Genomic DNA, 11,940 nt, shown 5'->3' with positions numbered 1-11,940 from the left:
CAGGTCTGCAGGAGCTTTGGACATGTGCTTGGCAGCAGGCTGGCAGCAGCTCCTTTGGCAGCCACAGGCCTGTGCCAGCTGAGCAATGCCCTCTCCTCCCTCCCTGGCTACAAGCTGGCTCAGGTATGGAGCCAGGGGCTCCGAGCACTGCAGCAGCAGCTCCCCTGTGGCACTCCTCCTGTGGTGCTGCCAGCACAGCACACAGCAGTGCTGACACTGCAGCAATGTGGCTGCAGGCCCCCCCAGCCCTGCTCTGCCCTCAGCTGCCCAGGGACACTCAGTTACCAAAGGAAGGAGCGGGACACATTCACTGCTTCTGTTTAATGGCCACGGGTCAGGTCCCTCCCCACCGGAACAGGGGTGTGAGGCACAGGACTGGTCTGTGAGGCTTCTTCAGAGCTCCCTCACTGCTGGCACAGAGGACAAGGAGGCACAGGACCGGTCTACATGGCACCTCCAGGGAACAGCAAGCCCTGCTGCCCTGCAGGGGCAGGGTTGTGGCCATCACAGCACCAGCTCATGGGGCATGGGCTCCCCTCGCAGCCCAGCCAGCAGGTTGCTGGCTGCCAGCACCGCCATGGTGTTCCTCGTGGCATAGGTGGCACTCCCGATGTGTGGCAGGATCACTGCAGGGCACAGCAATGGTTAATGGCTCAGCTCTTACCTTCACTGACCTCTTACAGCCTCCTGAAGGGGTCTGCCCATGGGGCACAACTTGTACCAGTGACATCAGACACAGGGCATGAGGCAAAGGCTCTAAGGACTGGGAAAGAGTCTCATGAGGTGTCTGAGAAGTCCTCCAGGCCAAAGATGGGCACCAAGAGTGGTCCTCCTGCCTGCCTTCAGGCTTAGTGATCACCACCCTGCAGAGACTGGGAGCTGGTGGCATATGTGAACCACCATGGCACAGTGGAAGGACTGACAGCTCCAGCAGGCTCTGCTCACCCCCTCACACCAGGCTGTGCCAACCCCTGGGCATGGGGCAAATACTGTTGGCACAGTCAGGGCAGGGATTTGATCCACACCTTGATGCAGTGCAGAGGAAGGAGCCAAAGTTGCTCTGGGGTAAATCATCCTAACTCCATCAGTGGAGAGCCCACGATGTGGATGCAGCCTGCACTGCAGCCTCTGTTCTGCAGCCAAGAGCATACAGGCAGCTCAGGAGCCTGAGCACCCCATGCATTGCTGCCCAGGGCAGGAAGGGCTCTGAAGCACTGTGGGCACACCCAGGTCTCCTCTCCCTCTGGCAAGAACCAGCCTGAGTTCCTTGTTTCCTTTGGCACTAATGTCAAGACTTCCTCTGCCCAGGTCCTGTGCTCCTCCAGCTGCACCGAAACATCCTCCTGCAGCAGAACTTCCTCCTGCACCCAGCAGGTCCATCCCTAACCAGACTTCCTCCTTCAGGGTGACTTAACTGCAGCCTTCCAGTACTGACAGGAGGACTACAAGAAAGCTGGGGAGAGACTTCTGAACAGGGCCCGCTGTGACAGGGCTAGGGCGGATGGTTTGGCCACAGAGAGGAGATTCTCTGATCTGCTGAGACCACACCTCCAATACTGCCTCCAGTTCTGGTGTCCCTGGGCATGGTGTGGAGGTTGGAGATGAGCTCTGAAGGCCTTGCCAGCCTGAGACATTCTGTGATGATCCAGACTGGAGAGAAGGGAGAAATGTTTGACCCTGCAGGTGGGCAGAGCTTGGCCCAGGGTGCCCAGAGAGGTGGGAGCTGCCCCATGGCTGGCACCCATGCAGGTCAGGTTGTTTGTCCCTGCTGACTGCATGGGGTTGGACTGGATGAGCTTGAAAGGTCCCTTCCAACCCAAACCAGTCTGGGACTCTGTGATTTGACCTAACCTCCTCCAAAGACTTGCACCAATCCTGGGGCCAGCACCTGCTGACCAAACTGCCCCTGTCAGGCTGCACTTCCACAGCCACATTCAGGGGTTGTCCATGCAGCCAGACCCTTTGCAGTGCAGCCTCTGCTTCCCCCACAGTGAGCAGCTGCTGCCAGGTGAGCTCAGGGCTGCTTCCCTTGCTGGCACCAGCTGGGGACTGTGGCTGCCAGGACAAGGCTCACCCAAGCCCTTGTGCTGGGCACCCTGCCCACAGCCCCAGCTTACACCCAGTCCTGCAGGGCTGAGGCTCAGCTCAGAGCTTCAGCCACAGGGGAGGCTTTTCTGGCAGAATGTAAGCTCAGGAGCTCACAGATCACCAGAGCCTGGCAGGGTGTGGGCAGGGGCTTTGCTCCTCATCCAGGCACACGCTGGTCTCAGACCCCATGGGTTTCACTCCACACCTCTGCTTTTGGAGGCAGATCCACCAGGAAGGGGTCAGAGAAGGTGCTGAGCTCAGCTGCTCTCTGCAGAACTGAATTACCTCCTAGAATTCAGGGTTTACCTCACACTGGTCACTGCTTTAGGGCCCTGCTTTAGGGAAGCGACCAAGGTACTCCCTGAAGGCCACATGACGGAAGACAGAGACCATGCCAGGGGCTGTCCCTAACCAGTGCCAGGCTACTGGCACACCCCCACATTGTGCAGTACCTAACACAGGCACCTGAACACCCCCAGCCTGCCTGCCACTGCCTGCTCACTCCAGAGGCCGATGGGCACAGGGGCTTCTCTCGCCAGTCAGAGGGTGCCTAGCCGTGGGCACAGCAGGGAGCTGGCTGCCAGGGCAGAGCAGGGAGCTGGCTGCCAGAGCACAGTAGGGACCCAGCTGCTACTCACCGCAGTTCTTGAGGGACAGCAGGGGGTGGTTGGTGGGCAGCGGCTCCGGCGTGGTGACGTCCAGGCCTGCAGCTGCAATCTGCCCCTGGGCCAGAGCCTCATGCAGGTCCTCCTGGTTCACCACGGCCCCCCTGCGATCACAGACACCCACACTGCTGCTGAGGGGACCCTGGGCTCCCACAGGCACAGGACACACAGGACAGCCTGGACGGTGGCACTCAGGTCCCCAGGACTACCTGAGTGAAGTTCAGAACCTCTCTGATGTGCCCAAACCTCCCAGGGGGCCCAGCATTGGGGACAGGAGCCAAGGGGTCTGCACACAAGCTGGCCCTGGAGCAGCCATTGAGGGATACAGGCAGCCCCAAGTGCCCCACAGAGGCCAGGTGCATCACATAGTTCTGCCACTGCCTCCTTCCCACAGGCAGCAGCCATGGGGGCAGCAGTCATGGGGAGAGCAGCAATGGGAGGCTGCAGCCATGGGAGGTTGCAGCCATGGGGGGCAGCAGCCATGGGGGGCAGCAGCCATGGGGGGTGAAGCAGCCCTGCTGCAGCCACCTCCATCCCAGAAGCAGCCCACTGCAGTGGGATGTGGGGCCCTGAGGAGGAGACAGAGGCTGCAGCCTCCTAACAATTTATCCTGCTGTGGCAGAGGGGTTGGATTCGATGATCTGCAGAGGTTCCTTCCAACATCCTGTGTGATCCTGCCCTTGCTTGATCCCAAAAGACCCTGGGCTGGAGGGCAGTGAGTCCTGGAAGGCTGAACAGAGTCTGGGCACCCAGGAAAAGCAGATCACAGCCAGGCAGCTCTCTCCTGCCACCATGGGTGCCAGTAGGGCACAGCCACCATGCACAGGATGCTGGCTCCTGCCTACCTGCTCGTGTTGATGAAGACTGAGGTCTTCTTCATCCTGCTGAAGAAGTCCCTGTTGCACATGCCCTGGGTGGCTGGGGTCAGGGAGCAGGTCACCACCACGAAGTCTGACTCCTCAGCCAGCCTGGTGAGGGGCACTGTGGAGCAGCACAGGACACAGCTCTGCTCAGGGACCTCTGCAGCACAGCTCAGCAGCCCTCTCGTCCCTGAGTGCTGCTCTGGAGAGACCTGGCTGAGCGTTCCCCACAGACAGGGAGGCACAAGGGCCAGCAAGCACCCACGGGAACCATGCCTACTGCTGCTGACACTGCTGCAGCCAGAGGGGAAGGCAGCGAAGCCTCAGCGCCAGCCCGGAGCAGGCTCTGGGAGGCAGCAGAGTACAGCAGCAGCAGCCTAGAGCAGGACCATCTCCGTGTGATACCTGCAGGCTGTTACCTGTGCCACTGGCACTGCTGGAGCTGAGAGCAAATTGCAAGAGCAGGACACATTGCCACTGGCCTGCTGCAGGTCAGTGCCTTCAGAGTGAGGAACCAGCACTCGATGCCAGCCCTGGGGCTCGAGCAGGACCACAGGGAAGTCCTCTCAGCACCGCTAGGCTTGGTTTACTCTGACTCTCATTTTAAAGCAGGAGACTGAAGCTGCTGCATGTCTCCAGCAGGCAACACCTACTGCCAGTGAAGATCTGCCCCAGCCTACCCCCTCCTCCCTGCAGGATCTCTATCTCATGGGGGATGGTCCACAGGACTCCTCCTCCTCCCAGGGGGAGCTGCCACTTTCCTCTCCCTGTCTTTTCTCACTTCTTTGTGGGAATGGAACTGGAACTCATGAAAGGAGGGATGCACAAGGAGGATGGAAAGCAAAAGCAGCAGAAGCAGCCAAAGGCCACACCCAGGGTGGGAATCAGCTGTGCCCAGCTTCCTGGCTGGCACCATCTGGCTCTAGGGGCCTCTCTCCCTCCCTGCCCTGCCCTCCTTTGCTGCCCCTAGAGCAGGTCACTCCAGCTACACCAAGGAGCCATTCAGAGCCTCCAGCTTCCATCCCAGGGGACAGCAGCTTCCTGGAGCCACCCCAGCCACAGAGTTCTGTGCTGCCCTGCAGGGATGCCCAAGCACCACCCCTCTGCCTGCACTTCCTTACCGTACTCAGCGCCGAACTCCGCGGCACTCTCTGGCCTCGGGCGGCTGCCGGAGTACAGAAACCTTCTGACCCCGAAGGGCTTCAGGCGCCTGGCAACTGCCTGTCCTGTCAGGGAGAGAGGAGAGGCTCCAGGGCCTGCTGTGGGGACCACTGCCAGGCCACCAAGGTCCATCTGCCCTCCCCAAGCACTCTGCCCTTCAGCAGGTGGCACCTGCTGTGGCTGGCACCCAGCACAGCACGCTGCCTGCTGCAGGCCTCTGCAGTGGGATTGCTGCTGCCAGGCTGCCTCCAAGCCTGGGGCAGCAGCAGTGGGGGGTGGATGTCTCCTGCTGCACCACATGTGTATAGGAACAAACTCCCCAGCACACTGTGCAGAGGAGCTGAGGAGCACAAATGCTGAAGCTACGCCGGGAAGCAAACTGGGCAGAGGGGACAGCAGCAGCCATCTGCTGCCAAAGTGCAGTGCCAAGGGCAGTCACCCTGGACTTTGTGAGGGCTTTGTTTAACCAAGGGCTGAGAGGCTGACACTCAGTCTGCTGCAGCATGCAGGTGCAGTGGATGGGTTTGAATGCTTCAAAGTTTAGGCCTGGTGAACCAAAATCAGAGCTCAGAGAGGCTCCATAGGGCTGCCCTTGTTACCCTCAGACATGGTGGAGAGCACAAGGGACACAGCTGGGCCCAGTCTCCAACACCAACCTGGACACAACCTTGCACCCGAGCCACACTTACCTATTCTGCCGAGACCGATGATGCCCACGGTGCTATCAGACAGACCATAGCCACACATCCAGAGGGGCTTCCACGTTGTCCAGCCACCACTAGCAGAGAGAGCAAGAAACAGACGTCAGCGAGATGCAGAGCAAAGCCTGCTCCAAAGCACAGCCTGCTGCAGAGCACAGCCTTGCCAAGGTTCCTGCTCCAGTGACCTCGATGGTCTCTTGCAGGAACCTGCTTGGACCTCAGTTGCACAGCAGCAGCCTTGGGATCAATTTAATTCAGCCACTGCTGACCACTGCCCTGGCACAGCTGCCAGTCAGTGAGCTCTGCCCAGACCTGCCGTGCAAGCCTTTGACAGGTCTGCAGAGGCTCTGGCTGCCCTGTCCTGCAGGTCCTCTCCTCACACAGAGAGGCTGAGACCTGTCCCTGAGCAGCCCCTGAGCAGCACATCACCGAAAAGCAAGGGAGCTGTGCAGGACCTGTCTGCAAGGTATGAGGTGTGACAGCCCTCGGCCTCATTTCACCTGCCCAGGCTGGCACAGGTTCTCCTGCAGCTCTCGTCCTGGGGCTGCTGAGCTCTGAAGCCAGCCCCTGCTGCAGCTGGCAGCTGCTGGTACTCACTTCTTCACCTGCTCCACTGCCTCAGGCAGCCGGCGGCACGCAGCCAGGAGCAGAGCCACCGAGAGCTCTGCGGTGGCATCAGTCAGGACGTCAGGGGTGTAGCCCACGCGGATCCCTCTGCAAGGCAAGCACAGTCTGGGCTCTGCTGCACCTGTGGGGGCACCTCAAAGCTTCTGGGCAAGCTGCTGCCCCTCTTACCATCACAGAACCACAGAACTGCCTCGAGATGAAGAGCCTTTCAGACCCCACTGCCAGGGCCCCACTGAACCACGGACCTCAGCACCACCCTCTACAGCTCTGAAACCCCTCCAGGCCTGGGGGTTCCACCACTGCCTTGGGCAGCCTGGACCAGGGCTTGACAGCTCTTGCATGGATGAAATTGTTCCTCATGTCCAACCTAAACCTGCTCTGGGGCAACTTGAAGCCATTTCCTCTTGTCTTCTCAAGATGTTACACCTCAGAGCAGCCTTCCAGTACCTGAAGGGGCTCCAGGATAGCTGGAGAGGGACTTTGGACGAGGGCTGGGAGTGCAAGGACCAGGGACAATGGCTTGGAGCTGGGAGAGGGGAGACTGAGGAAGAAATTCTTGAGAGTGAGGGTGGGAAGAGCCTGGCACAGGTTGCCCAGGGAGGCTGTGGCTGCCTCCTCCCTGGAGATGTTCAAAGCCAGGTTGGATGAGGCCTTGAGCAGCCTGGGCTGGTGGGAGGTGTCCCTGCCCATGGCAGGGGGTTGAAGCAGAATAGTCTCTGAGGTTCTTCCAACCCAACCCATTCTGTGAGTGTGATCTCCTCTGGACATCTGCACTGCCATGTGCTTGAGAACATCCTCTTAAAAGACACTTCTGATCCATGGGGTCTCCTACCCTTACCCTAGCACCCATGGGCTGGGGGTGATCCTAGCCATACCAAGGGGCAGGGGCAGGCTGCAATCCCTGTCCAGCCTCAGGCTCCACCGAAGGCCACCCACCAGGTGCCGTGCCAAAGCCACCTGCCCAGTGACCTGCAGCTGTGCCACATGCAGAGCGGGGCCGGCTCTGAGTCTCATCCCCATGCCCCCACCGCAGGGCAAGGGGCAGGGGGCAGGGGACACGTACCGCTTCTTCATCTCGTCCAGGGCCAGGTGGTCAAAACCGACAGACATGGTGCTGATCACCTTCAGGCTGGGCCCTGCGAGACACCGACAGTGGCGGCTGCCCAGCGACCCCCGGGCACGCCGGGAGGGGGAAGGGGGACCGGGGGGAATCCAGGGCGGGACGGGGCAAGGGGCATTTGTGGAGAGGCATTTGTGGAGAGACTCTGGAAGAGGGACGGCAACACCGGGAAGGGGACGGGACGGGGGATCCAGGGAGGGAAGGGGGAGTTCCAGCACCGTTCTCTGGGGCACCGTGGGGACACACCGGGGGCAGACACAGCGCGGAGGGAGGACGCCAATGGGGAATACAGCAGGGGAGGGCCACCGTGGGACACCCCGGGGTAGGGACACCGTGGGGAGACAGAGGGGGGAAGAAGGACAGCGGTGGGGAGGACACGGATAGGGGGGCACGGTGTGGACACCGCGGGGCTCCCGGGGCCGCAGCACGCACCGGCGGCGTCCAGCACCTCGCGGTCGATGCGGTCGGTGAGCAGGCAGAGCAGCCCCTGCTTCCCCGCCACCCCTGCCAGCAACTCGGACCGCGGCACCGGCTCCTCCGAGTCCCATAGCTGGACGCGGCACCTGCGGGAGAGCGGCCCCAGGTCACCGTCTGCGGCCCCGCGCCGCCCGGCCCCGCCACCGGCCCCGGGCTCACCCGCTGGCCTGCGACAGCAGCCTCAGCCCCTCGGCCGGGATCCGCCGCGTCACGAACACCGCCATGGCCGCCCCGGCTCCAGCCCCGCAGCGACACCGGGCGGCAGCGGGGCCGGGCGGCAGCGGGGCCGGGCGGCCCGCCCCGGGCACAGCCCGCGCCGCAAGGGCGGGGGGCGGGAACGGTGCTGGAGCGCAGCCTTGGGGCGAGGGCACCACGGAGCTGCTGCAGGGCACCCGTGCAGGGCGCCACGGAGAAGCTGCGCCGGTTCCCGCCCGAGGGCTGCCGCTGCAGGGGCACCGGCAAAGCCATCATGGAACAGCTGTGGAATGGGAGTCACCTGTGGAGTGCATGTGTGCAGGGCATGCAGTGTCACCCACTCCTGGTGTGCGTTCCCCCTGCAGAGGGCTCTGCCGTGCCCATGGGAGCAGCAGCACATCCCTGACCTGGGAACCAGCTGGCCTGAGCTGTCACCACCTCAGAGGAGCCCTTCTCCAGCATGGCTGCTCCTGGCAGCACTCCTGCCCTGCTGCCAGTGCAGCACTGGGTGGCCAGACCACAGGGACAGGAGGAGCTAGCAACAGCTCTGCCCCAGGCTGAGTCTTGCTGGGGCTGCTGCTAGGTGTCCCTCAAGGAATCAAAATTATTTGTGCTGAAGGGACCTTCCAAGCTCCTCCAGTGCAACCCCCTGCAGCCAGCAGGGACATCCTGTGGTAGCTCTAGGCTATGCCTTTAAAATGCTTTCACAGATCTTGACCAGAAAGTAGTAAAATGTAAATAAATTACTATTGGGTGTGAAAAGGAAAATAAAGATAATTCTAAACAATCCATTGGAAGAGATAAGGAACTAAAACTGCTTGTACCAAAACCATCTCTCTCTCTTCGTGCTGCGTTGCTCTGGACAGATACTAACTGGCTTCTGATTGACCTTGGCTGCATTGGTTTGGTATTAACTTCTCTGCTTCTGTCTCTTCTCCCTTTTGTACAGAGGGGTAAGGGCAGGGCAGAGAGGGAGAAGCTAGCAGCTTCCCTTGGTCCTTGGCCAGGGGGTTCCTGTGCTGTCAGTTGGAAATATCTGTAAATACTGTCACTACTGTATACTTTGTACATATTCATTGCATTCCATTCCAGATTGTGATTTGCCTGTAAATGCAGCTTTATTTGCTTCCAGCTGAGCTGCTCTGGCAAAGTTAGAATAGAATTAACCAGGTTGGAAAAGAACTTTGAGATCATCGAGTCCAACCTTATCACCCAACCTTATCTGATCAACGAAACCATGGCACCAAGCACCCCATCCAGTCTCTTCCTGAACACCTCCAGTGATGGTCACTCCACCGCCTCCCCGGGCAACACATCCCAACAGCTAATCTCTCTTTCTGTGAAGAACTTCTTCCTAACCTCCAGCCTAAACCTCCCCTGGCACAGTTTGAGACTGTGTCCTCTTGTTTGAGTGCTGGTTGCCTGGGAGAAGAGACCAACCCCCACCTGGCTACAACCCCCTTCAGGTAGTTGTAGAGCTAATGCTGGCAGGGGAACTTTCAACCCACCACACATCCCCAACCAGAGCAGGTTGCTCACAGCCACAAACAACCTGACCCCCACTGCTGCCAGCCATGGGGCAGCTCCCACCTCTCTGGGCACCCTGGGCCAGGCTCTCCCCACCCTCAGGCTCAAACATTTCTCCCTTCTCTCCACTCTCAGTCTCCCTCTTGCACTCCAAACCCTCCCCACCTTGTCCTGGCACAAGAGGCCCTGAGAAAAAGTCTGTCCCCAGCTTTCTGCTTGGCACTGCAAGGTCACCAGAAGGTGTCCCTGGAGACCCCAAGCCTCCCAGCCTGGCCTCACAGCAGAGGGCTTCCAGCCCTGCCAGCACTGCTGTGGCCTCCTCTGGCCCTGCTCCACCAGGTCCCTGTCTGTGCTGAGCACTCCAGAGCTGCCCCAGCACTGCAGGGAGGTCTCAGCAGAGCACAGCAGAGGGGCAGAATCCCCTCCCTGCCCCTGCTGCCCACACTGCTGGGGGTCAGCCCAGGGCAGGGCTGGCAGCGCTCAGTGCTGGCTCCTGTCCAGCTTTTCAGGGCACTTCACAGGCAGCCTCCCTCCCTCTGGTGTCCTCAAGACCTGGCTGCAGCAGGGAAATGCTGCTGGATCAGGGTGTTCTGCAGGTCCCCGAGCTGCCTGGCCTGGAGGTGGACATCCTGGAGATCTGGAGCAGCTCCCTAATGGGGATGCTGGTGGGGACCATGCAGTGATGGGAGAAGAGAAGGGTGGACTGCATCATGAAACTGGAGATGAGACCTTTCCTTAGGCCCTTTGGAGATCTCCACTGGGCTTGGTGTGGAGACTGCAGATCCCAAGAATGGTGCAGGTGGCTGCCTGAGGAGATCCAGCAGCTGCACTACAGCACACAGACCTCTGCACCCAGAGCACTCCTGGCACTCATCTGCTGTCTCCGCTCCATTCCTGAGAGCTGGGCAGGAGCTGGAGCTCACCAGAGCCCTGCAAAGATTTTGAAGCATTCTTTAAACCCAAGGTGATGCTTTAGCAAGGCCTAGCTGGGTCAGATGTCAAGAATGGGTGGCTCAGCAGGGCAGGGCAGGCAGATGGGAGGATAGACAGCAGGAGGGGTCTGGCTGCATCCCTCCATCAGGTTCTGCCAGGTCTGAGGGTGGGCAGCCAGTGGCAGCTGTGCTGCTCTGGCTGTGCATTCACACACAGGTGTGTGTGCATTTGCACATCTCTCTGTTGCTTCCTTTGGACCTTGTTTCAATCTCCTTGCACCGGCAGGTCATTCCCTGTGAGCCCTGCTGCCTTCTCCAGGGCTGCTGCAGCGCTCCAGCAGCGCTGGCTTTGGGGTGACCTGCAGGCAGAGGCCCTGTGTGTGCCCTGCAGCAGCTGCCACGTGGCTGCAGGGCAGCGCCTCCACATCACCCTGGGAGAGGAGAGCCCTTCTGACATGGTGGGGGCTCCAACGGGGGCCTGGAGAGAGCTGCTGTGCACAGCTCTGCTCTGAGTGGGGGTTGCTAGCTGTGCTGAGCTGCAGCTGTGAGCTGTCAGCCCCTGGGGGCACTCTGCCCTGCCGCCGGCATTGCCTTATTGGTGATGCTATCAGATCAGATCGTGCCAGCACAGCACCTTGCACTCTGTAATCACTGCTCCAAAGTTTAGTTTACTTTTCTGAGCTGGGCTATCATCAGAGCTGACATGTTGCCTCCCCCTGATGACACAGGGATTTGTACCAGGAGTGCTTGCTTGCCACCCTGACAGCGCCATGCCAATCTGGCAGCAGCACAGCTACTGCCAGGGCTCTCCCCTCCTCTTGCTGCTGCCCTCCCCATCTCCCCACTGCTCAGATGAAGGGGATGGATTTGGGCATCCAGCAGAACCTATGCCCCATGGTGCCAGACCCAGTGCACAGTGCCAACTTGAGGCCCCGTCCCTGGAGGTGTTTAAGCCCAGGCTGGATGAGGCTCTGGCCAGCCTGATCTAGTGTGGGGTGTCCCTGCCCACGATACTATGAACTTCGGACACCTGGCCAGTCCCTCCAGTGGCACCAGTGCCAGCCAGATGGGGGCACACAGAGAGGCTCTCCCTGCAGAGCACAGTGCACAGTGCTGGCAGCAGTGTGCTCTCACCCTGACCCTCACAGGTACCACGGCCCTGTGAGCTGCCAGCTGTGTGGCTCCAGCTTCAGAGCCTTTGCTGTGGATGTGCACAAAGGCTTTGGATGGCACCAACCCCTGGGCCCACCAGCTGCAGCCACAGGCAGGCACAGGACCTGTTCAGCAACAGGCAGCTCCTCAGCCCCTCTGCAAGGTCAATGCTGTACTCTCCCACTGGATCTCATCAGTGCCCTCTCCAGCTGAGAGCCATGGGGGCCCTGAGGCTGGGGGCACCTCCAGAGTCACCTTGTGCCACCTCTGCTCAGAGCAGAGTCTGCTGGGGCTGCTTGCTGGGGCTGTGCCCAGCTGGGGTTGGGCTATTCCTCTGACCTCTGAGGAGCTGGTGCCAGTGCTCAGCCACCCTCAGGGTGACAAAAGCATTTTCTGCTGTTTCGGTGGAGGTTCCTGTCCCAGTGTGCACCCTCG

General features: G+C 60.5%; 1 protein-coding gene across 1 annotated transcript; it reads right to left on the bottom strand.

Annotated features, from left to right (window-relative positions):
- Positions 1–357: 357 nt before the first annotated feature.
- Positions 358–7,956, bottom strand: GRHPR (glyoxylate and hydroxypyruvate reductase). Its single transcript, XM_054178755.1, has 9 exons — positions 7,859–7,956; positions 7,655–7,785; positions 7,166–7,238; positions 6,073–6,189; positions 5,464–5,552; positions 4,735–4,839; positions 3,599–3,734; positions 2,727–2,857; positions 358–626 (listed from the first exon to the last, which is right to left on the bottom strand). Exons 1-9 carry the CDS (start codon positions 7,921–7,923, stop codon positions 505–507), a joined length of 969 nt encoding a protein of 322 aa, XP_054034730.1. The 5' UTR covers positions 7,924–7,956; the 3' UTR covers positions 358–504.
- Positions 7,957–11,940: the final 3,984 nt, after the last annotated feature.

The sequence above is a fragment of the Dryobates pubescens genome, chromosome Z (assembly GCF_014839835.1).
Source record: "Dryobates pubescens isolate bDryPub1 chromosome Z, bDryPub1.pri, whole genome shotgun sequence".
In the NCBI taxonomy this organism is placed as follows: Eukaryota; Metazoa; Chordata; class Aves; order Piciformes; family Picidae; genus Dryobates; species Dryobates pubescens.
The sequence above is the reverse complement of the archived record's forward strand: the minus strand, read 5'-3'. Positions and strand labels throughout refer to the sequence as shown.

What these genes read in the sequence shown, in the direction of transcription:
- GRHPR (XM_054178755.1), bottom strand. Translation starts at nt 7,923, where the DNA reads ATGGCGGTGTTCGTGACGCGGCGGATCCCGGCCGAGGGGCTGAGGCTG. An exon ending in GCAGTGGAGCAGGTGAAGAA is followed by an intron (nt 5,553 to 6,072) that starts GTGAGTACCAGC and finishes TCTCTCTGCTAG; the next exon opens with TGGTGGCTGGACAACGTGGA. An exon ending in GTCTTCATCAACACGAGCAG is followed by an intron (nt 2,858 to 3,598) that starts GTAGGCAGGAGC and finishes CTGTGATCGCAG; the next exon opens with GGGGGCCGTGGTGAACCAGG.